Here is a 25,258-nt window from a genome sequence, read left to right on the forward strand (position 1 = left end):
ATGCTCTAGAGTGCGCCTCAGCCATTGTGTGCGTGTGTTCCGGACTCACTGTGGATGCTCTAGAGTGCACCTCGGCCATTGTGTGTGTGTGTTCCGGACTCCCTGTGGATGCTCTAGGGTGCGCCTCGGCCATTGTGTGCGTGTGTTCCGGACTCACTGTGAATGCTCTAGAGTGCGCCTCGGCCGTTGTGTGCGTGTGTTCCGGACTCAGTGTGGATGCTCTAGAGTGCGCCTCGGCCATTGTGTGTGTGTGTTCCCGACTCCCTGTGAATGCTCTAGGGTGCGCCTCGGCCATTGTGTGCGTGTGTTCCTGACTCACTGTGAATGCTCTAGAGTGCGCCTCGGCCATTGTGTGTGTGTGTTCCGGACTCCCTGTGGATGCTCTAGGGTGCGCCTCGGCCATTGTGTGCGTGTGTTCCGGACTCACTGTGAATGCTCTAGAGTGCGCCTCGGCCGTTGTGTGCGTGTGTTCCGGACTCAGTGTGGATGCTCTAGAGTGCGCCTCGGCCATTGTGTGTGTGTGTTCCCGACTCCCTGTGAATGCTCTAGGGTGCGCCTCGGCCATTGTGTGCGTGTGTTCCGGACTCCCTGTGAATGCTCTAGGGTGCGCCTCGGCCATTGTGTGTGTGTGTTCCCGACTCCCTGTGAATGCTCTAGAGTGCGCCTCGGCCATTGTGTGCGTGTGTTCCTGACTCAGTGTGAATGCTCTAGAGTGTACCTCGGCCATTGTGTGCGTGTGTTCCGGACTCACTGTGGATGCTCTAGGGTGCGCCTCGGCCATTGTGTGCGTGTGTTCCCGACCCACTGTGAATGCTCTAGGGTGCGCCTCGGCCATTGTGTGCGTGTGTTCCCGACTCCCTGTGAATGCTCTAGAGTGCGCCTCGGCCATTGTGTGCGTGTGTTCCTGACTCAGTGTGAATGCTCTAGAGTGTACCTCGGCCATTGTGTGCGTGTGTTCCGGACTCACTGTGGATGCTCTAGAGTGCGCCTCGGCCGTTGTGTGCGTGTGTTCCGGACTCACTGTGGATGCTCTAGGGTGCGCCTTGGCCATTGTGTGCGTGTGTTCCGGACTCACTGTGAATGCTCTAGAGTGCGCCTCGGCCATTGTGTGTGTGTGTTCCCGACTCCCTGTGAATGCTCTAGAGTGCGCCTCGGCCATTGTGTGCGTGTGTTCCGGACTCAGTGTGAATGCTCTAGAGTGCGCCTCGGCCATTGTGTGCGTGTGTTCCGGACTCCCTGTGAATGTTCTAGAGTGCGCCTCGGCCATTGTGTGCGTGTGTTCCGGACTCACTGTGAATGCTCTAGGGTGCGCCTCGGCCATTGTGTGCGTGTGTTCCGGACTCCCTGTGAATGCTCTAGAGTGCGCCTCGGCCATTGTGTGCGTGTGTTCCCGACCCACTGTGGATGCTCTAGGGTGCGCCTCGGCCATTGTGTGCGTGTGTTCCCGACTCCCTGTGAATGCTCTAGAGTGCGCCTCGGCCATTGTGTGCGTGTGTTCCGGACTCAGTGTGAATGCTCTAGAGTGCGCCTCGGCCATTGTGTGTGTGTGTTCCCGACTCCCTGTGAATGCTCTAGAGTGCGCCTCGGCCATTGTGTGTGTGTGTTCCCGACTCCCTGTGAATGCTCTAGAGTGCGCCTCGGCCATTGTGTGCGTGTGTTCCGGACTCAGTGTGAATGCTCTAGGGTGCGCCTCGGCCATTGTGTGCGTGTGTTCCGGACTCCCTGTGGATGCTCTAGGGTACGCCTCGGCCATTGTGTGCGTGTGTTCCTGACTCAGTGTGAATGCTCTAGAGTGCGCCTCGGCCATTGTGTGTGTGTGTTCCCGACTCCCTGTGAATGCTCTAGAGTGCGCCTCGGCCATTCTGTGCGTGTGTTCCGGACTCACTGTGGATGCTCTAGGGTACGCCTCGGCCATTGTGTGCGTGTGTTCCGGACTCCCTGTGAATGCTCTAGAGTGCGCCTCGGCCATTGTGTGCGTGTGTTCCGGACTCACTGTGAATGCTCTAGAGTGCGCCTCGGCCATTGTGTGCGTGTGTTCCGCACTCCCTGTGAATGCTCTAGGGTGCGCCTCGGCCATTGTGTGTGTGTGTTCCCGACTCCCTGTGAATGCTCTAGGGTGCGCCTCGGCCATTGTGTGCGTGTGTTCCCGACCCACTGGATGCTCTAGGGTGCGCCTCGGCCATTGTGTGCGTGTGTTCCGGACTCCCTGTGGATGCTCTAGGGTGCGCCTCGGCCATTGTGTGCATGTGTTCCGGACTCCCTGTGGATGCTCTAGAGTGCGCCTCGGCCATTGTGTGCGTGTGTTCCTGACTCAGTGTGAATGCTCTAGAGTGCGCCTCGGCCATTGTGTGCGTGTGTTCCGGACTCAGTGTGAATGCTCTAGAGTGCGCCTCGGCCATTGTGTGCGTGTGTTCCTGACTCAGTGTGAATGCTCTAGAGTGTGCCTCGGCCATTGTGTGCGTGTGTTCCGGACTCCCTGTGGATGCTCTAGAGTGCGCCTCGGCCATTGTGTGCGTGTGTTCCGGACTCAGTGTGAATGCTCTAGAGTGCGCCTCGGCCATTGTGTGCGTGTGTTCCTGACTCAGTGTGAATGCTCTAGAGTGCGCCTCGGCCATTGTGTGTGTGTGTTCCCGACTCCCTGTGAATGCTCTAGAGTGCGCCTCGGCCATTGTGTGCGTGTGTTCCGGACTCAGTGTGAATGCTCTAGAGTGCGCCTCGGCCATTGTGTGCGTGTGTTCCGGACTCCCTGTGGATGCTCTAGAGTGCGCCTCGGCCATTGTGTGCGTGTGTTCCGGACTCAGTGTGAATGCTCTAGAGTGCGCCTCGGCCATTGTGTGCGTGTGTTCCTGACTCAGTGTGAATGCTCTAGAGTGCGCCTCGGCCATTGTGTGTGTGTGTTCCCGACTCCCTGTGAATGCTCTAGAGTGCGCCTCGGCCATTGTGTGCGTGTGTTCCGGACTCCCTGTGAATGCTCTAGAGTGCGCCTCGGCCATTGTGTGCGTGTGTTCCGGACTCAGTGTGAATGCTCTAGAGTGCGCCTCGGCCATTGTGTGCGTGTGTTCCTGACTCAGTGTGAATGCTCTAGAGTGCGCCTCGGCCATTGTGTGTGTGTGTTCCCGACTCCCTGTGAATGCTCTAGAGTGCGCCTCGGCCATTGTGTGTGTGTGTTCCCGACTCCCTGTGAATGCTCTAGGGTGCGCCTCGGCCATTGTGTGCGTGTGTTCCGGACTCAGTGTGAATGCTCTAGGGTGCGCCTCGGCCATTGTGTGCGTGTGTTCCGGACTCCCTGTGGATGCTCTAGGGTACGCCTCGGCCATTGTGTGCGTGTGTTCCTGACTCAGTGTGAATGCTCTAGAGTGCGCCTCGGCCATTGTGTGTGTGTGTTCCCGACTCCCTGTGAATGCTCTAGAGTGCGCCTCGGCCATTGTGTGCGTGTGTTCCGGACTCACTGTGGATGCTCTAGGGTGCGCCTCGGCCATTGTGTGCGTGTGTTCCGGACTCCCTGTGGATGCTCTAGGGTGCGCCTCGGCCATTGTGTGCGTGTGTTCCGGACTCACTGTGAATGCTCTAGAGTGCGCCTCGGCCATTGTGTGCGTGTGTTCCGGACTCCCTGTGAATGCTCTAGGGTGCGCCTCGGCCATTGTGTGTGTGTGTTCCCGACTCCCTGTGAATGCTGTAGGGTGCGCCTCGGCCATTGTGTGCGTGTGTTCCCGACCCACTGGATGCTCTAGGGTGCGCCTCGGCCATTGTGTGCGTGTGTTCCGGACTCCCTGTGGATGCTCTAGGGTGCGCCTCGGCCATTGTGTGCGTGTGTTCCGGACTCCCTGTGGATGCTCTAGGGTGCGCCTCGGCCATTGTGTGCGTGTGTTCCTGACTCCCTGTGGATGCTCTAGAGTGCACCTCGGCCATTGTGTGCGTGTGTTCCGGACTCCCTGTGGATGCTCTAGGGTGCGCCTCGGCCATTGTGTGCGTGTGTTCCGGACTCACTGTGAATGCTCTAGAGTGTGCCTCGGCCATTGTGTGCGTGTGTTCCCGACCCACTGTGAATGCTCTAGGGTGCGCCTCGGCCATTGTGTGCGTGTGTTCCCGACTCCCTGTGAATGCTCTAGGGTGCGCCTCGGCCATTGTGTGCGTGTGTTCCTGACTCAGTGTGAATGCTCTAGAGTGTACCTCGGCCATTGTGTGCGTGTGTTCCGGACTCCGTGTGAATGCTCTAGAGTGTGCCTCGGCCATTGTGTGCGTGTGTTCCGGACTGCCTGTGAATGCTCTAGAGTGTGCCTCGGCCATTGTGTGCGTGTGTTCCTGACTCCCTGTGAATGTTCTAGAGTGCGCCTCGGCCATTGAGTGCGTGTGTTCCGGACTCCCTGTGAATGCTCTAGAGTGCGCCTCGGCCATTGTGTGCGTGTGTTCCGGACTCCCTGTGAATGTTCTAGAGTGCGCCTCGGCTGGCCGTTGTGTGCGTGTGTTCCTGACTCACTGTGAATGCTCTAGAGTGCGCCTCGGCCATTGTGTGTGTGTGTTCCAGACTCACTGTGCATGCTCTAGAGTGTACCTCGGCCATTGTGTGCGTGCGTTCCTGACTCCCCATGGATGCTCTAGAGTGCGCCTCGGCCATTGTGTGCGTGTGTTCCGGACTCCCTGTGAATGCTCTAGAGTGCACCTCGGCCATTGTGTGTGTTCCGGACTCCCTGTGAATGCTCTAGAGTGCGCCTCGGCCATTGTCTGCGTGTGTTCCGGACTCCCTGTGAATGCTCTAGAGTGCGCCTCGGCCATTGTGTGCGTGTGTTCCGGACTCCCTGTGAATGTTCTAGAGTGCGCCTCGGCCATTGTCTGCGTGTGTTCCGGACTCCCTGTGAATGCTCTAGAGTGCGCCTCGGCCATTGTCTGCGTGTGTTCCGGACTCCCTGTGAATGCTCTAGAGTGCGCCTCGGCCATTGTGTGCGTGTGTTCCGGACTCCCTGTGAATGCTCTAGAGTGCGCCTCGGCCATTGTGTGCGTGTGTTCCGGACTCCCTGTGAATGCTCTAGAGTGCACCTCGGCCATTGTGTGCGTGTGTTCCGGACGCACTGTGAATGCTCTAGAGTGCGCCTCGGCCATTGTGTGCGTGTGTTCCGGACGCACTGTGAATGCTCTAGAGTGCGCCTCGGCCATTGTGTGCGTGTGTTCCGGACTCCGTGTGAATGCTCTAGAGTGCGCCTCGGCCATTGTGTGCGTGTGTTCCGGACTCCGTGTGAATGCTCTAGAGTGCACCTCGGCCATTGTGTGCGTGTGTTCCGGACTCCCTGTGAATGCTCTAGAGTGCACCTCGGCCATTGTGTGCGTGTGTTCCGGACTCCCTGTGAATGCTCTAGAGTGCGCCTCGGCCATTGTGTGCGTGTGTTCCGGACTCCCTGTGAATGCTCTAGAGTGCGCCTCGGCCATTGTGTGCGTGTGTTCCGGACTCCCTGTGAATGCTCTAGAGTGCGCCTCGGCCATTGTGTGCGTGTGTTCCGGACTCCCTGTGAATGCTCTAGAGTGCGCCTCGGCCATTGTGTGCGTGTGTTCCGGCCTCCGTGTGAATGCTCTAGAGTGCGCCTCGGCCATTGTGTGCGTGTGTTCCGGACTCCGTGTGAATGCTCTAGAGTGCGCCTCGGCCATTGTGTGCGTGTGTTCCGGACTCCCTGTGAATGCTCTAGAGTGCGCCTCGGCCATTGTGTGCGTGTGTTCCTGACTCCCTGTGAATGCTCTAGAGTGCGCCTCGGCCATTGTGTGCGTGTGTTCCGGACTCCCTGTGAATGCTCTAGAGTGCGCCTCGGCCATTGTGTGCGTGTGTTCCGGACTCCCTGTGAATGTTCTAGAGTGCGCCTCGGCTGGCCGTTGTGTGCGTGTTTTCCTGACTCAGTGTGAATGCTCTAGAGTGCGCCTCGGCCATTGTGTGTGTGTGTTCCAGACTCACTGTGCATGCTCTAGAGTGTACCTCGGCCATTGTGTGCGTGCGTTCCGGACTCCCCGTGGATGCTCTAGGGTGAGCCTCGGCCATGGTGTGCATGCGTGCCGGACTCCCCGTGGATGCTCTAGGGTGCTCCTCGGCCATTGTGTGCGTGCGTGCCGGACTCCCCGTGGATGCTCTAGGGTGCGCCTCGGCCATTGTGTGCGTGTGTGCCGGACCCACTGTGGATGCTCTAGGGTGCGCCTCGGCTGGCCGTTGTGTGCGTGTGTTCCTGACTCCCTGTGAATGCTCTAGAGTGCGCCTCGGCCATTGTGTGCGTGCGTTCCGGACTCCCCGTGGATGCTCTAGAGTGTACCTCGGCCATTGTGTGCGTGCGTTCCGGACTCCCCGTGGATGCTCTAGGGTGAGCCTCGGCCATGGTGTGCGTGTGTTCCGGACTCCCCGTGGATGCTCTAGGGTGCGCCTCGGCCATGGTGTGCGTGTGTGCCGTACCCCCCGTGGATGCTCTAGGGTGCGCCTCGGCCATTGTGTGCGTGCGTGCCGGACCCCCCGTGGATGCTCTAGGGTGAGCCTCGGCCATGGTGTGCGTGCGTGCCGGACTCCCCGTGGATGCTCTAGGGTGCGCCTCGGCCATGGTGTGCGTGCGTGCCGGACTCCCCGTGGATGCTCTAGGTTGCGCCTCGGCCATGGTGTGCGTGCGTGCCGGACTCCCCGTGGATGCTCTAGGGTGCGCCTCGGCCATGGTGTGCGTGCGTGCCGTACCCACTGTGGATGCTCTAGGGTGCGCCTCGGCCATTGTGTGCGTGCGTGCCGGACCCACTGTGGATGCTCTAGGGTGCGCCTCGGCCATTGTGTGCGTGCGTGCCGGACCCACTGTGGATGCTCTAGGGTGCGCCTCGGCCATTGTGTGCGTGCGTGCCGGACCCACTGTGGATGCTCTAGGGTGCGCCTCGGCCATTGTGTGCGTGTGTGCCGGACCCACTGTGGATGCTCTAGGGTGCGCCTCGGCCATTGTGTGCGTGTGTTCCGGACTCAGTGTTCTAGAGTGTGCCTCGGCCATTGTGTGCGTGTGTTCCTGACTCACTGTGAATGTTCTAGAGTGTACCACAGTCATCGTGTGCGTGTGCACCTGACTACAAATGCTCTAAAATGTACCCATGGCCATTGTGTGCTTGTGTCCTCAACTGACTGTGAATGCTCTAGAGTGTACTTCGGCCATTGTGTGCGTGTGTTCCAGACTCACTGTGAATGTTCTAGAGTGTACCCTGGTCATCGTGTGCATGTGCACCTGACTATAAATGCTCTAAAATGTACCCATGGCCGTTGTGTGCATGTGTCCTTAACTGACGGTGAATGCTCTAGAGTGTACCTCAGCCATTGTGTGTGTGTGTTCCAGACTCACTGTGAATGCTCTAGAGTGTACCTCAGCCATTGTGTGTGTGTGTTCCAGACTCACTGTGAATGCTCTAGAGTGTACCTTGGCCATTGTGTGTGTGTGTTCCGGACTCACTGTGAATGCTCTAGAGTGTACCTTGGCCATTGTGTGCACGTGTTCCGGACGCACTGTGAATGCTCTAGAGTGTACCTTGGCCATTGTGTGTGTGTGTTCCAGACTCACTGTGAATGCTCTAGAGTTTACCTCGGCTTGCCATTGTGTGCGTGTGTTCCGGACTCAGTGTGAATGCTCTAGAGCGTACCTCGGCCATTGTGTGCGTGTGTTCCGGACTCACTGTGAATGCTCTAGAGTGTACCTCGGCCATTGTGTGTGTGTGTTCCAGACTCACTGTGAGTGCTCTAGAGTGTGCCTCGGCCATTGTGTGCGTGTGTGCCTGACTCCCTGTGAATGCTCTAGAGTGCGCCTCGGCCATTGTGTGTGTGTGTTCCAGACTCACTGTGAATGCTCTAGAGTGCGCCTCGGCCATTGTGTGCGTGTGTGCCGGACTCACTGTGAATGCTCTAGAGTGCGCCTCGGCCATTGTGTGCGTGTATTCCGGACTCAGTGTGAATGTTCTAGAGTGTGCCTCGGCCATTGTGTGCGTGTGTGCCGGACTCAGTGTGAATGTTCTAGAGTGTACCTCGGCCATTGTGTGCGTGTGTTCCGGACTCAGTGTGAATGTTCTAGAGTGTACCTCGGCCATTGTGTGCGTGTGTTCCTGACTCACTGTGAATGCTCTAGAGTGCACCTCGGCCATTGTGTGCGTGTGTTCCGGACTCAGTGTGGATGCTCTAGAGTGCGCCTCGGCCATTGTGTGCGTGTGTTCCTGACTCCGTGTGAATGCTCTAGGGTGCGCCTCGGCCATTGTGTGCGTGTGTTCCGGACTCCCTGTGGATGCTCTAGGGTGCGCCTCGGCCATTGTGTGCGTGTGTTCCGGACTCCCTGTGGATGCTCTAGGGTGCGCCTCGGCCATTGTGTGCGTGTGTTCCTGACTCAGTGTGAATGCTCTAGAGTGCGCCTCGGCCATTGTGTGCGTGTGTTCCTGACTCAGTGTGAATGCTCTAGAGTGCGCCTCGGCCATTGTGTGCGTGTGTTCCGGACTCAGTGTGGATGCTCTAGAGTGCGCCTCGGCCATTGTGTGCGTGTGTTCCGGACTCCCTGTGGATGCTCTAGGGTGCGCCTCGGCCATTGTGTGCGTGTGTTCCCGACTCCCTGTGAATGCTCTAGGGTGCGCCTCGGCCATTGTGTGCGTGTGTTCCTGACTCAGTGTGAATGCTCTAGAGTGCGCCTCGGCCATTGTGTGCGTGTGTTCCGGACTCAGTGTGAATGCTCTAGAGTGCGCCTCGGCCATTGTGTGCGTGTGTTCCTGACTCAGTGTGAATGCTCTAGAGTGCGCCTCGGCCATTGTGTGCGTGTGTTCCTGACTCAGTGTGAATGCTCTAGAGTGCGCCTCGGCCATTGTGTGCGTGTGTTCCGGACTCCCTGTGGATGCTCTAGGGTGCGCCTCGGCCATTGTGTGCGTGTGTTCCGGACTCCGTGTGGATGCTCTAGGGTGCGCCTCGGCCATTGTGTGCGTGTGTTCCGGACTCCCTGTGGATGCTCTAGGGTGCGCCTCGGCCATTGTGTGCGTGTGTTCCGGACTCCCTGTGGATGCTCTAGGGTGCGCCTCGGCCATTGTGTGCGTGTGTTCCTGACTCACTGTGGATGCTCTAGGGTGCGCCTCGGCCATTGTGTGCGTGTGTTCCTGACTCCGTGTGGATGCTCTAGGGTGCGCCTCGGCCATTGTGTGCGTGTGTTCCGGACTCCCTGTGGATGCTCTAGGGTGCGCCTCGGCCATTGTGTGCGTGTGTTCCGGACTCCCTGTGGATGCTCTAGGGTGCGCCTCGGCCATTGTGTGCGTGTGTTCCGGACTCCCTGTGGATGCTCTAGGGTGCGCCTCGGCCATTGTGTGCGTGTGTTCCGGACTCCCTGTGGATGCTCTAGGGTGCGCCTCGGCCATTGTGTGCGTGTGTTCCGGACTCCCTGTGGATGCTCTAGGGTGCGCCTCGGCCATTGTGTGCGTGTGTTCCGGACTCCCTGTGGATGCTCTAGGGTGCGCCTCGGCCATTGTGTGCGTGTGTTCCGGACTCCCTGTGGATGCTCTAGGGTGCGCCTCGGCCATTGTGTGCGTGTGTTCCGGACTCCCTGTGGATGCTCTGGGGTGCGCCTCGGCCATTGTGTGCGTGTGTTCCGGACTCCCTGTGGATGCTCTGGGGTGCGCCTCGGCCATTGTGTGCGTGTGTTCCGGACTCCCTGTGGATGCTCTGGGGTGCGCCTCGGCCATTGTGTGCGTGTGTTCCGGACTCCCTGTGGATGCTCTGGGGTGCGCCTCGGCCATTGTGTGCGTGTGTTCCGGACTCCCTGTGGATGCTCTGGGGTGCGCCTCGGCCATTGTGTGCGTGTGTTCCGGACTCCCTGTGGATGCTCTGGGGTGCGCCTCGGCCATTGTGTGCGTGTGTTCCGGACTCCCTGTGGATGCTCTGGGGTGCGCCTCGGCCATTGTGTGCGTGTGTTCCGGACTCCCTGTGGATGCTCTAGGGTGCGCCTCGGCCATTGTGTGCGTGTGTTCCGGACTCCGTGTGGATGCTCTAGGGTGCGCCTCGGCCGTTGTGTGCGTGTGTTCCGGACTCCGTGTGGATGCTCTAGGGTGCGCCTCGGCCGGCCGTTGTGTGCGTGTGTTCCGGACTCCGTGTGGATGCTCTAGAGTGCGCCTCGGCCATTGTGTGCGTGTGTTCCGGACTCAGTGTGAATGCTCTAGGGTGCGCCTCGGCCATTGTGTGCGTGTGTTCCGGACTCCCCGTGGATGCTCTAGGGTGCGCCTCGGCCATTGTGTGCGTGTGTTCCGGACTCCCCGTGGATGCTCTAGGGTGCGCCTCGGCCATTGTGTGCGTGTGTTCCGGACTCCCCGTGGATGCTCTAGGGTGCGCCTCGGCCATTGTGTGCGTGTGTTCCGGACTCCCCGTGGATGCTCTAGGGTGCGCCTCGGCCATTGTGTGCGTGTGTTCCGGACTCCCCGTGGATGCTCTAGGGTGCGCCTCGGCCATTGTGTGCGTGTGTTCCGGACTCCCCGTGGATGCTCTAGGGTGCGCCTCGGCCATTGTGTGCGTGTGTTCCGGACTCCCCGTGGATGCTCTAGGGTGCGCCTCGGCCATTGTGTGCGTGTGTTCCGGACTCCCCGTGGATGCTCTAGGGTGCGCCTCGGCCATTGTGTGCGTGTGTTCCGGACTCCCCGTGGATGCTCTAGGGTGCGCCTCGGCCATTGTGTGCGTGTGTTCCGGACTCCCCGTGGATGCTCTAGGGTGCGCCTCGGCCATGGTGTGCGTGTGTTCCGGACTCCCCGTGGATGCTCTAGGGTGCGCCTCGGCCATGGTGTGCGTGTGTTCCGGACTCCCCGTGGATGCTCTAGGGTGCGCCTCGGCCATGGTGTGCGTGTGTTCCGGACTCCGTGTGAATGCTCTAGAGTGCGCCTCGGCCATGGTGTGCCTGTGTTCCGGACTCAGTGTGAATGCTCTAGAGTGTACCTCGGTCATGGTGTGCGTGTGTTCCGGACTCAGTGTGAATGCTCTAGAGTGTACCTCGGCCATTGTGTGCGTGTGTTCCGGCCTCCCTGTGAATGCTCTAGAGTGCACCTCGGCCATTGTGTGCGTGTGTTCCGGCCTCCCTGTGAATGCTCTAGAGTGCGCCTCGGCCGTTGTGTGCGTGTGTTCCGGCCTCCCTGTGAATGCTCTAGAGTGCGCCTCGGCCATTGTGTGCGTGTGTTCCAGACTCCCTGTGAATGTTCTAGAGTGCGCATCGGCTGGCCGTTGTGTGCGTGTGTTCCTGACTCACTGTGAATGCTCTAGAGTGCGCCTCGGCCATTGTGTGCGTGCGTTCCGGACTCCCCGTGGATGCTCTAGAGTGCGCCTCGGCCATTGTGTGCGTGCGTTCCGGACTCCCCGTGGATGCTCTAGGGTGAGCCTCGGCCATGGTGTGCGTGCGTGCCGGACTCCCCGTGGATGCTCTAGGGTGCGCCTCGGCCATTGTGTGCGTGCGTGCCGGACTCCCCGTGGATGCTCTAGGGTGCGCCTCAGCCATTGTGTGCGTGTGTGCCGGACCCACTGTGGATGCTCTAGGGTGCGCCTCGGCTGGCCGTTGTGTGCGTGTGTTCCTGACTCCCTGTGAATGCTCTAGAGTGCGCCTCGGCCATTGTGTGCGTGTGTTCCGGACTCCCTGTGAATGTTCTAGAGTGCGCCTCGGCCATTGTGTGCGTGTGTTCCCGACTCCCTGTGAATGCTCTAGAGTGCGCCTCGGCCATTGTGTGCGTGTGTGCCGGACTCAGTGTGAATGCTCTAGAGTGCACCTCGGCCATTGTGTGCGTGTGTTCCGGACGCACTGTGAATGTTCTAGAGTGCACCTCGGCCATTGTGTGCGTGTGTTCCGGACTCCGTGTGAATGCTCTAGAGTGCGCCTCGGCCATTGTGTGCGTGTGTTCCGGACTCCCTGTGAATGCTCTAGAGTGCGCCTCGGCCATTGTGTGCGTGTGTTCCGGACTCCCTGTGAATGCTCTAGAGTGCGCCTCGGCCATTGTGTGCGTGTGTTCCGGACTCCCTGTGAATGCTCTAGAGTGCGCCTCGGCCATTGTGTGCGTGTGTTCCGGACTCCCTGTGAATGCTCTAGAGTGCGCCTCGGCCATTGTGTGCGTGTGTTCCGGACTCCCTGTGAATGCTCTAGAGTGCGCCTCGGCCATTGTGTGCGTGTGTTCCGGACTCCCTGTGAATGCTCTAGAGTGCGCCTCGGCCATTGTGTGCGTGTGTTCCGGACTCCCTGTGAATGCTCTAGAGTGCGCCTCGGCCATTGTCTGCGTGTGTTCCGGACTCCCTGTGAATGCTCTAGAGTGCGCCTCGGCCATTGTCTGCGTGTGTTCCGGACTCCCTGTGAATGCTCTAGAGTGCGCCTCGGCCATTGTGTGCGTGTGTTCCGGACTCCCTGTGAATGCTCTAGAGTGCGCCTCGGCCATTGTGTGCGTGTGTTCCGGACTCCCTGTGAATGCTCTAGAGTGCGCCTCGGCCATTGTGTGCGTGTGTTCCGGACGCACTGTGAATGCTCTAGAGTGCGCCTCGGCCATTGTGTGCGTGTGTTCCGGACGCACTGTGAATGCTCTAGAGTGCGCCTCGGCCATTGTGTGCGTGTGTTCCGGACGCACTGTGAATGCTCTAGAGTGCGCCTCGGCCATTGTGTGCGTGTGTTCCGGACTCCCTGTGAATGCTCTAGAGTGCGCCTCGGCCATTGTGTGCGTGTGTTCCGGACTCCCTGTGAATGCTCTAGAGTGCGCCTCGGCCATTGTGTGCGTGTGTTCCGGACTCCCTGTGAATGCTCTAGAGTGCGCCTCGGCCATTGTGTGCGTGTGTTCCGGACTCCCTGTGAATGCTCTAGAGTGCGCCTCGGCCATTGTGTGCGTGTGTTCCGGACTCCGTGTGAATGCTCTAGAGTGCGCCTCGGCCATTGTGTGCGTGTGTTCCGGACTCCGTGTGAATGCTCTAGAGTGCGCCTCGGCCATTGTGTGCGTGTGTTCCGGACTCCGTGTGAATGCTCTAGAGTGCGCCTCGGCCATTGTGTGCGTGTGTTCCGGACTCCCTGTGAATGCTCTAGAGTGCGCCTCGGCTGGCCGTTGTGTGCGTGTGTTCCGGACTCCCTGTGAATGCTCTAGAGTGCGCCTCGGCCGGCCGTTGTGTGTGTTCCAGACTCACTGTGCAGGCTCTAGAGTGTACCTCGGCCATTGTGTGCGTACGTTCCGGACTCAGTGTGGATGCTCTAGGGTGAGCCTCGGCCATGGTGTGCGTGCGTGCCGTACTCCCCGTGGATGCTCTAGGGTGCGCCTCGGCCATTGTGTGCGTGCGTGCCGGACTCCCCGTGGATGCTCTAGGGTGCGCCTCGGCCATTGTGTGCGTGTGTGCCGGACCCACTGTGGATGCTCTAGGGTGCGCCTCGGCTGGCCGTTGTGTGCGTGTGTTCCTGACTCCCTTTGAATGCTCTAGAGTGCGCCTCGGCCATTGTGTGTGTGTGTTCCAGACTCACTGTGCATGCTCTAGAGTGTACCTCGGCCATTGTGTGCGTGCGTTCCGGACTCCCCGTGGATGCTCTAGGGTGAGCCTCGGCCATGGTGTGCGTGCGTGCCGGACTCCCCGTGGATGCTCTAGGGTGCGCCTCGGCCATTGTGTGCGTGCGTGCCGGACTCCCCGTGGATGCTCTAGGGTGCGCCTCGGCCATTGTGTGCGCGTGTGCCGGACCCACTGTGGATGCTCTAGGGTGCGCCTCGGCCATTGTGTGCGTGTGTGCCGGACCCACTGTGGATGCTCTAGGGTGCGCCTCGGCTGGCCGTTGTGTGCGTGTGTTCCTGACTCCCTGTGAATGCTCTAGAGTGCGCCTCGGCCATTGTGTGCGTGCGTTCCGGACTCCCCGTGGATGCTCTAGGGTGAGCCTCGGCCATGGTGTGCGTGTGTTCCGGACTCCCCGTGGATGCTCTAGGGTGCGCCTCGGCCATGGTGTGCGTGTGTGCCGGACCCCCCGTGGATGCTCTAGGGTGCGCCTCGGCCATGGTGTGCGTGCGTGCCGGACCCCCCGTGGATGCTCTAGGGTGAGCCTCGGCCATGGTGTGCGTGCGTGCCGGACTCCCCGTGGATGCTCTAGGGTGCGCCTCGGCCATGGTGTGCGTGCGTGCCGGACTCCCCGTGGATGCTCTAGGGTGCGCCTCGGCCATGGTGTGCGTGCGTGCCGGACTCCCCGTGGATGCTCTAGGGTGCGCCTCGGCCATTGTGTGCGTGCGTGCCGGACCCACTGTGGATGCTCTAGGGTGCGCCTCGGCCATTGTGTGCGTGCGTGCCGGACCCACTGTGGATGCTCTAGGGTGCGCCTCGGCCATTGTGTGCGTGCGTGCCGGACCCACTGTGGATGCTCTAGGGTGCGCCTCGGCCATTGTGTGCGTGCGTGCCGGACCCACTGTGGATGCTCTAGGGTGCGCCTCGGCCATTGTGTGCGTGTGTGCCGGACCCACTGTGGATGCTCTAGGGTGCGCCTCGGCCATTGTGTGCGTGTGTGCCGGACCCACTGTGGATGCTCTAGGGTGCGCCTCGGCCATTGTGTGCGTGTGTTCCGGACTCAGTGTTCTAGAGTGTGCCTCGGCCATTGTGTGCGTGTGTTCCTGACTCACTGTGAATGTTCTAGAGTGTACCACAGTCATCGTGTGCGTGTGCACCTGACTACAAATGCTCTAAAATGTACCCATGGCCATTGTGTGCTTGTGTCCTCAACTGACTGTGAATGCTCTAGAGTGTACCTCGGCCATTGTGTGCGTGTGTTCCAGGCTCACTGTGAATGTTCTAGAGTGTACCCTGGTCATCGTGTGCATGTGCACCTGACTATAAATGCTCTAAAATGTACCCATGGCCGTTGTGTGCATGTGTCCTTAACTGACGGTGAATGCTCTAGAGTGTACCTCAGCCATTGTGTGTGTGTGTTCCAGACTCACTGTGAATGCTCTAGAGTGTACCTCAGCCATTGTGTGTGTGTGTTCCAGACTCACTGTGAATGCTCTAGAGTGTACCTTGGCCATTGTGTGTGTGTGTTCCGGACTCACTGTGAATGCTCTAGAGTGTACCTTGGCCATTGTGTGCACGTGTTCCGGACGCACTGTGAATGCTCTAGAGTGTACCTTGGCCATTGTGTGTGTGTGTTCCAGACTCAGTGTGAATGCTCTAGAGTGTACCTCGGCTGGCCATTGTGTGCGTGTGTTCCGGACTCAGTGTGAATGCTCTAGAGTGTACCTCGGCCATTGTGTGCGTGTGTTCCGGACTCACTGTGAATGCTCTAGAGTGTACCTCGGCCATTGTGTGTGTGTGTTCCAGACTCACTGTGAATGCTCTAGAGTGTACCTCAGCCATTGTGTGTGTGTGTTCCAGACTCACTGTGAATGCTCTAGAGTGTACCTCGGCCATTGTGTGTGTGTGTTCCGGACTCACTGTGAATGCTCTAGAGTGTACCTCGGCCATTGTGTGCACGTGTTCCGGACGCACTGTGAATGCTCTAGAGTGTACCTCGGCCATTGTGTGCACGTGTTCCGGACGCACTGTGAATGCTCTAGAGTGCACCTCGGCCATTGTGTGCGTGTGTTCCGGACGCACTGTGAATGCTCTAGAGTGCACCTCGGCCATTGTGTGCGTGTGTTCCGGACGCACTGTGAATGCTCTAGAGTGCACCTCGGCCATTGTGTGCGTGTGTTCCGGACGCACTGTGAATGCTCTAGAGTGCACCTCGGCCATTGTGTGCGTGTGTTCCGGACGCACTGTGAATGCTCTAGAGTGCACCTCGGCCATTGTGTGCGTGTGTTCCGGACGCACTGTGAATGCTCTAGAGTGCACCTCGGCCATTGTGTGCGTGTGTTCCGGACGCACTGTGAATGCTCTAGAGTGCACCTCGGCCATTGTGTGCGTGTGTTCCGGACGCACTGTGAATGCTCTAGAGTGCACCTCGGCCATTGTGTGCGTGTGTTCCGGACGCACTGTGAATGCTCTAGAGTGCACCTCGGCCATTGTGTGCGTGTGTTCCGGACTCCCTGTGAATGCACTAGAGTGCGCCTCGGCCATTGTGTGCGTGTGTTCCGCACTCCCTGTGAATGCACTAGAGTGCGCCTCGGCCATTGTGTGCGTGTGTTCCGGACTCCCTGTGAATGCTCTAGAGTGCGCCTCGGCCATTGTGTGCGTGTGTTCCGGACTCCCTGTGAATGCTCTAGAGTGCGCCTCGGCCATTGTGTGCGTGTGTTCCGGACTCCCTGTGAATGCTCTAGAGTGCGCCTCGGCCATTGTGTGCGTGTGTTCCGGACTCCCTGTGAATGCTCTAGAGTGCGCCTCGGCCATTGTGTGCGTGTGTTCCGGACTCCCTGTGAATGCTCTAGAGTGCGCCTCGGCCATTGTGTGCGTGTGTTCCGGACTCCCTGTGAATGCTCTAGAGTGCGCCTCGGCCATTGTGTGCGTGTGTTCCGGACTCACTGTGAATGCTCTAGAGTGCGCCTCGGCCATTGTGTGCGTGTGTTCCGGACTCACTGTGAATGTTCTAGAGTGCGCCTCGGCCATTGTGTGCGTGTGTTCCGGACTCACTGTGAATGTTGTAGAGTGTGCCTCGGCCATTGTGTGCGTGTGTTCCGGACTCACTGTGAATGTTCTAGAGTGCGCCTCGGCCATTGTGTGCGTGTGTTCCTGACTCAGTGTGAATGCTCTAAGAGTGTACCATGGTCATCGTGTGTGTGCACCTGACTATAAATGCTTTAAAATGTACACATGCACAAACAGCGATTTTGTGCAGTGTCCTCAACTCACTGTGAATGCTCTAGAGTGTACCATGGTCATTGTGTGTGTGTGCACCTGACTCTATAAATGCTCTAGAATGTACCACGGCCATCATGCACATGTGCACCTGACTCACTGTGAATGCTCTAGAGCGTACCAGAGCCGTGCTGGGTGCGCACCTGACGCACTGTGAATGCTCTAGAGCGTAGCAGAGCCATGCTGGGTGCGCACCTGACGCACTGTGAATGGTCTAGAGCGTACCAGGGCCGTGCTGGGTGCGCACCTGACGCACTGTGAATGGTCTAGAGCGTACCAGGGCCGTGCTGGGTGCGCACCTGACGCACTGTGAATGCTCTAGAGCGTACCAGGGCCGTGCTGGGTGCGCACCTGACGCACTGTGAATGCTCTAGAGCGTACCAGGGCCGTGCTGGGTGCGCACCTGACGCACTGTGAATGCTCTAGAGCGTACCAGGGCCGTGCTGGGTGCGCACCTGACGCACTGTGAATGCTCTAGAGCGTACCAGGGCCGTGCTGGGTGTGCACCTGACGCACTGTGAATGCTCTAGAGCGTACCAGGGCCGTGCTGGGTGTGCACCTGACGCACTGTGAATGCTCTAGAGCGTACCAGGGCCGTGCTGGGTGTGCACCTGACGCACTGTGAATGCTCTAGAGCGTACCAGGGCCGTGCTGGGTGTGCACCTGACGCACTGTGAATGCTCTAGAGCGTACCAGGGCCGTGCTGGGTGTGCACCTGACGCACTGTGAATGCTCTAGAGCGTACCAGGGCCGTGCTGGGTGTGCACCTGACGCACTGTGAATGCTCTAGAGCGTACCAGGGCCGTGCTGGGTGTGCACCTGATGCACTGTGAATGCTCTAGAGCGTACCAGGGCCGTGCTGGGTGTGCACCTGACGCACTGTGAATGCTCTAGAGCGTACCAGGGCCGTGCTGGGTGTGCACCTGACTCACTGTGAATGCTCTAGAGCGTACCGGGGCCGTGCTGGGTGTGCACCTGACGCACTGTGAATGCTCTAGAGCGTACCGGGGCCGTGCTGGGTGTGCACCTGACTCACTGTGAATGCTCTAGAGCGTACCGGGGCCGTGTTGGGTGTGCACCTGACTCACTGTGAATGCTCTAGAGTATACCAGGGCCATGCTGCGTGTGTCCCTGACTCACGTGTATTTAGCATTGCTTATGAGGGGTTGAGGAGTGAAACCTGCCTTACTGCCTGGGAGTGGCCATGGGGGTTTCTCAGCTGAGGTGACACTCGCACTCTGTGGGGTGTATCAGGGTTGCCAGTGGGGCCTCTGAAGATTCTCGGGTGGGGCCCAGGAAGTGGTATGTCAGACTGGTACCGTGCGGGGTCTTGCTGGCTGCAGCCTTTTTGTGATATGTGATTTCTGAATATCTGCCATCAGATTTGACCTGTGATACTGGTGTCTGCCTCTCTCTATGGAGCGTGTTGCTTCACAGAGGGTGGCTTCGGCTTCTCCACTAATCTAGAGTGGGATATAACATACACCTCTTTGTACAGTGCTTTTACATGAGTTTAACTGAATTTTTAAAAAAATTTGGATTAAAAGCTATGCGAAATATTTAGGGTTATTCTTTTTAATGTTTTTATTTATTAATTGACAAATTGCAATTGTATGGGGTTACTTTCTTGAGTTTTATTAAGCACCTATGTTTATTGAAGTTAAACATCAAACTTAAAACATTTAGATGAAAACTTTTCAAAACGTATTTTGATGTTTGCTACTTTTTAGCTAGAGCTTACTGCAGGTAAACCCCAGTGATTCTTGGCAGTGACTAAGAATAGCTCCTTACACAAACTGTAATATAGTGTTGCTCTTACAGCTTTGTGAGTACATGCTAGTGTTTCAGATTCCATCCAGAATGAACTGCTCTAGGTTATGGGGTCTTATTAATTCCTGTATTTTCACTTCCTTCCCCCCAATCTATTTTGCTCTGAATTAATCATCTTTTATAGCTTGCTGAATCACCTACATTTCTGTTTAGAGCCACCCCTTTTCCCTCCTCACCCATAATTTTGTTCTGTTCTGGATTTAGAAACCAGATGATGACACAGGCTGGGACTGTGGGCAGTTGAAAGGGCACACGTGTCTTCTGAGGAAGGGCTTAAGGATGCTGCTCTTTGAAACACAGTGTTCGAAGCTTCAAAGTTGTTCAGAGGCCTCTAAAACATTTCCTCATTCTAGAGTTGTTGACTGTTTTCCAAATCCAAATGTAGTAACGTTTATAACTAAATTTATTTTAAAATAGTCTCATTTGTTAATATGACATCTTCCCTCTTACCTGGAATTCTTCACTCTTACTTAGAATTCATCAACAGGTATTAAGTGTGTGCCCCAAAGGTTGCCGGTCATTGTGGGGAACATAGAAGAGTTTTAATAGGTGGTGTGTGTGATTCAGACACCTTTAATCTGTTTAGAGACACTGTAGTCAAATATTTATGGCACTAAAGGAGGTAGTCAAGATTAGTGTTTGTGCATTATTAAAATTGGTCTATGGGAAAGTGTGGATAACTTACAAGCTCTTAGCTTTGATTCATAATTAAGTAGTCTGTGACATCAGATTGGCTAGTTCTCATCCTGCGATGTGTGAGTTAGTTGGGAAGGGAATCTCTGCCTTTCTGGAGCTTTTACTAAAACCCCAAGTGTCTTGGTGCTGATGTAGACTGTGTCTTGCTGGTACCATGCTGAGAAGTCACTGTCACTGCATTGTTGGCATAGGCCACACGGATACTCCTTGCTCCAGCCTTTTGCTTACTTGTTTTTTGGTGCAAAGCACACATAAGTTATAAGTGAGATCTGCTGGGGAGCTTATGAATCCATGGAAATTTACTGCCTGTCATATAGAAAATGTCCCACACAGGGTAAGTGCATTACTCCACCAGCATGAGATCTGTGGGCTGCCCGTTGCATCCTTCTCTCCCTGCATTGCATTTGTTCCTTGGAATTCACTGTCAAGCTGTCCTGACTCTACCTATGTTTACCTGCAGTAACTGGGCTATGGAGAGAAGTGTGATCATTTTGCTCCAAACAAGTATCTTCACCATTAGAGTCAGCCATTGTCTTAACTGGACAGGAGCAGTGGGTTTTGGAGCAGGTTTTTCAGCATCCTAGCTTTAGAGTTTTGGTCTTGTTTACTACATATTATGTGTTTATTATGATTATGATTAGATAAGATACAATAAACTCTTGGTCTAATATAGGCGTGATGTGCCTTTGATCAGAGTACTATGAGCTTTCTGTGTGTTCCTTAAACTATAAATGAGAAAGAGATTGTGGTTTTGAATGATGTTAATGTTGTGATTACAAGTAATAATCGCTCCATGGACAGTCTTGAGATGATGGTGTAAGGGAGGTATGCTTGAGGGTGCCCGCAATCAATCCATATTGTGTTCTGTTTAAAAAGAAGTAGTGTAGTACCTTATTGATGCCTTTAATTACTCACACGTTAAAGCACATGGAATGAAATTCCCTTCTTTGTAAATAAGCATTTAAGAATTTCACCAGAGAAAACAGACATCCATATTTGCGACCACGTTGAAAAATTCTTGGTCTCTTTATGGCTTTATCGCAGAGGTGAGAGGATTTTGGTCTTTGCTGAGTAACTGAATATGCATAGTATCATTTAGGATGGCTTTGGCTGCAGATGATGGGAAACTGTGGCTCCAATTGGCTCAAACATTAGGAAATGGCCTCACATCACCCCTGAGCCTGGTGTGGCCGGTGGCAGCTCCTCTGCCCTGCTCTAAGCTCTGTCCTCCCATCTCGTCCAGTACTTTGCCGTTATCCTTGAGTGCCTAAGGACATCGCTACAAAGGATGTGGGCATCCTGTGCAAATCACCTTCTCCTCTTTGCCTCCCTAAGGCTCTCCACCCTCCAGCCCCCACAGGCCTCCCTCACATCTCATTGGCCACTGCTGGTCATTGTCCATTCCTTAGTTACTGATGAAGCCCACTTTGGTGAGTGTCTTAGCTTAGGCTGCCATAAAAAGCACCACACGCTGGGTGGTGTCAACATGAAAATGTGTTCCTGGGGTGGGAAGTCCAGGATCAAGGTGTTGGCTGATTCATTTCCTGGTGAGGGCTGTCTTACTGATGTGTAGACAGCTGCCTTCCCGCTGTGTCCTCACGTGATGGAGAGAGACAGAGGAAGCCGGCCCTCCAGGTCTCTTCTTCTAAGTGCATGAATCCCATTGCGAGGGCCCCACCCACATGACCTCCTCTAACCCTAATCACCTCCCAAAGGCTCCATTTCAAGTACAGACAGTCCCTGACTTATGGCCTCTCGACTTTACAGTGGCATAGAAGCACTATGCATTTCGAGTCCCATACAACCATTCTACCGTTCACTTTCAGTGTGATATCCAATACGCTGCATGAGATATTCAGCACTTTCTTATAAAGTAGGTCTTGTGTTAGATGATTTTCCCAGCTGTAGGCTGATGTGAGTGTTGTGAGGGTGTTTAAGGTAGGTTAGGCTGGCTCTGACGATGAGTGGGTTAGGTGCATCCACTGCATTTTCAGCTCATGGTATTTTAAACTTACGATGGATGTGAGGACATAGCCCCCGTGCACATTGAGGAACATCTGCAGCGTCACACCAGGTGGGGGGCTAGGACTTCCACACATGAATCTGGGGAGGGGGGCACAATTCAGTCCATAACAGTGAGACAACAGTGTTGTCAGGCATTGCCGGATGACAATGTAAAAAATACTCTAGTAACTACAGGCCAGAAGAGAGTTCCTGCGTCATGAAGAATGTGTATCACAGCTCTTAGCTACCAGCCTGGGTATCTCAAATCTTTGTGTTAACATTTGGTACTTCTCTTTCTCTTAGTGTCGTGTGGGAACCAATGGGAGATGGGAAGAAAATCATTTCATTGGCCGATAACCATATCCTGCTGTGGGATTTACAGGAAAGCTCAAGCCAGGCTGTGGTAAGTAAAAGGAACAACACAGCGTTTGTTTTTGTATTTTTAAACCGAACACCGCATGTTCTCACTCATAGGTGGGAATTCAACAATGAGATCACTTGGACACAGGGTGGGGAACATCACACACTGGGGCCTGTCGTGGGGTGGGGGAGCGGGAGGGAAAGCATTAGGAGATATACCTAATGTAAATGATGAGTTAATGGGTGCAGCACACCAACATGACACATGTATACATATGTAACAAACCTGCATATTGTGCACATGTACCCTAGAACTTAAAGTGTAATAAAAAAATAAAAAAATTAATAAATGGGACCTTTGGGCTAAATTCAGAATATAGTTCTTGATTCACAACAGTTTAGAATTTTGACCTTAGTTAATGAACAGACTGAATCATCAATCAAAGAACTGACTGATGGGGTCTTTCAGGTGAAAGCCGTTTAGATGTCACTCAGGGCTTGTGAGATATGACACAGAACCCAGTGGTTTGCAAAACATCTGCCTTTTGCTGCACTTTGAGCGAAGGAGGGAGTGGGATGCCCAGGAGTATTTTCTACTGTTTCAAGCGTGCTGTCCTTTTGATGAATGGATTCTTAAAGTATATTTGGGTAAAATCATAGTTTTAAGTAGGAGAAATTATAACATTTTAATTTCATAGTGGTGCCTAGCTCTTGTAGTGTATTTGCATGAGTTATGAAAATAACTTTTAGCACTTTCTTTGGGTTGAGTTTTGCTTTTAAATATGTGTCGTTTGAATACTTTGTCTCTCACAGAGTAAATATTAATATATTTTTTTCATATTTGATTTCTTAAAATTTTCTCCTTTAAAATGTGGTTTTTACATGCATTCATAATTTCATTGCGTTTGTTTATGTCAAAGTAACCACTTTAGAAAAGAGAAAAGGGAAGAACTTTGAACTGATAGCGCTTACGATGTCATTTATACCTTGGGGGCTGCGTTGCCTGCACACAGTGAAAGGGATCGCGCAAGCATCCATTGGATAGATTTCTCCAGTGATGGCCTCACCTTATATTTATTTGTTCCTACCATGTTTTTTTAGCTCTTCTCCCTCATGGTGCCTTAGAATATTAATAAGTCCTTTCCTCACCCCTCTAGGCTGACAAGGTGGTATGAATAATGATGCATCATTATTAATTAGTGGCACAGAAGTAAGACTTAAAAATATTAAGTTTCCTGTTAAAACTTTAAACCTCTGAATGGACAAAAGGGAGTCTCACAGCCTTCACCATGGAATTAAGTGTTGGGTGTTCACCCAGAGCATCAATGGTGTTTAAGGAAGAGAATTACTATTTTTATGAAAAACTTTAAATATAAGGCGTATCTTCATATCTTGGAGTAGAATGCAAATTTCACACAAACTTTTAAGATAAAACAGGAAACGAATGATATTTCATGCCTCAGATTGACCCCTGTGGACCACACCTGCAGGCTGGGGATACAAGTTCATAATCTCCCACCTTCTGGGAGATTTGGCAGAGAGTTCTGGGCATGGTAGAAGGCGATGCCTTCCTTGTCCCTTCCCTCCCTGTGTTTTTGCAGGGCATTCCTACATAACTATAAACCTCCAGGAAGAAGGAGGAAAATACTTTCCTATTAAAATGCCAGGTTCACGGTAGGCTTTGGGCGAGACACTTGGGCAGAGCACCCAGCTCCCGGTGTAGACACTTGGGCAGAGGGCTCCACTCCCAGTATAGACACGTGGGGAGAGGGCTCAGCTCCCGATGTAGACACTTGGGCAGAGGGCTCCATTCCTGGTGTAGATACTTGGGCAGAAGACTCAGCTCCTGGTGTAGATACTTGGGCAGAGGGCTCCATTCCTGGTGTAGATACTTGGGCAGAGGACTCAGCTCCTGATGTAGACACTTGGGCAGAGGACTCAGCTCCTGGTGTAGACACTAGGGGAGAGGGCTCCATTCCTGGTGTAGATACTTGGGCAGAGGACTCACCTCCTGGTATAGACACTTAGGCAGAGGGCTCCATTCCTGGTGTGGATACTTGGGCAGAGGACTCAGCTCCTAGTGTAGACACTTGGGGAGAGGGCTCCATTCCTGGTGTAGACACTTGGACAGAGGGCTCAGCTCCTGGTGTAGACACTTGGGCAGAGGGCTCCATTCCTGGTATAGACACTTGGGGAGAGGGCTCAGCTCCTGGTGTAGACACTTGGACAGAGGGCTCCATTCCTGGTGTAGATACTTGGGCAGAGGGCTCCGCTCCTGGTGTAGACACTTGGGCAGAGGACTCAGCTCCTGGTGTAGACACTTGGACAGAGGGCTCCATTCCTGGTATAGACACTTGGGAAGAGGGCTCCATTCCTGGTGTAGACACTTGGGCAGAGGGCTCAGCTCCTGGTGTAGACACTTGGGCAGAGGGCTCCATTCCTGGTGTAGACACTTGGGGAGAGGGCTCCGCTCCTGGTGTAGACACTTGGGCAGAGGACTCAGTTCCTGGTGCAGACACTTGGGCAGAGGGCTCCATTCCTGGTATAGACACTTGGGGAGACGGCTCCATTCCTGGTGTAGACACTTGGGCAGAGGGCTCAGCTCCTGGTGTAGACACTTGGGCAGAGGACTCAGCTCCTGGTGTAGACACTTGGGCAGAGGGCTCCATTCCTGGTATAGACAGTTGGGGAGAGGGCTCCATTCTTGGTATAGACACTTGGGCAGAGGGCTCCGCCTCTGGTGTAGACACTTGGGCAGAGGGCTCCATTCCTGGTATAGGCACTTGGGCAGAAGGCTCTGTTCCTGGTGTAGACACTTGGGCAGAGGACTCAGCTCCTGGTGTGGACACTTGGGCAGAGGGCTCCATTCCTGATATAGTCACTTGGGGAGAGGGCTCCATTCCTGGTGTAGACACTTGGGCAGAGGACTCAGCTCCTGGTGTAGACACTTGGGCAGAGGGCTCCATTCCTGGTATAGACACTTGGGCAGAGGGCTCTGCTCCTGGTGTAGACACTTGGGCAGAGGACTCAGCTCCTGGTGTAGACACTTGGGTAGAGGGCTCCATTCCTGGTGTAGACACTTGCGGAGAGGGCTCCGCTCCTGGTATAGACACTTGGGCAGAGGGCTGTATTCCTGGTGTAGACACTTGGGGAGAGGGCTTCGCTCCTGGTGTAGACACTTGGGCAGAGGACTCAGCTCCTGGTGCAGACACTTGGGCAGAGGGCTCCATTCCTGGTATAGACACTTGGGGAGAGGGCTCCATTCCTGGTGTAGACACTTGGGCAGAGGACTCAGCTCCTGGTGTAGACACTTGGGGAGAGGGTTCCATTCCTGGTGTAGACACTTGGGGAGAGGGCTCCGCTCCTGGTGTAGGCACTTGGGCAGAGGACTCAGCTCCTGGTGCAGACACTTGGGCAGAGGGCTCCATTCCTGGTATAGGCACTTGGGCAGAAGGCTCTGTTCCTGGTGTAGACACTTGGGCAGAGGACTCAGCTCCTGGTGTGGACACTTGGGCAGAGGGCTCCATTCCTGGTATAGTCACTTGGGGAGAGGGCTCCATTCCTGGTGTAGACACTTGGGCAGAGGACTCAGCTCCTGGTGTAGACACTTGG

At 55.4% G+C, this 25,258-nt stretch overlaps 1 protein-coding gene across 3 annotated transcripts in view; it reads left to right on the forward strand.

The window, feature by feature from the left end:
- The window catches only part of EIPR1 (EARP complex and GARP complex interacting protein 1), a 192,774-nt gene that overhangs the window by 143,302 nt on the left and 24,214 nt on the right, over positions 1-25,258 (forward strand). For all 3 annotated transcript variants that reach the window (XM_054476590.2, XM_054476591.2, XM_063649006.1), the window contains one exon: positions 21,590-21,689. In XM_054476590.2, coding sequence (XP_054332565.1) covers positions 21,590-21,689 — 100 coding nt within the window. The remainder of the gene's footprint in view (positions 1-21,589; positions 21,690-25,258) is intronic.

The sequence above is a fragment of the Pongo pygmaeus genome, chromosome 12 (genome assembly GCF_028885625.2).
Source record: "Pongo pygmaeus isolate AG05252 chromosome 12, NHGRI_mPonPyg2-v2.0_pri, whole genome shotgun sequence".
Lineage (NCBI taxonomy): Eukaryota > Metazoa > Chordata > Mammalia > Primates > Hominidae > Pongo > Pongo pygmaeus.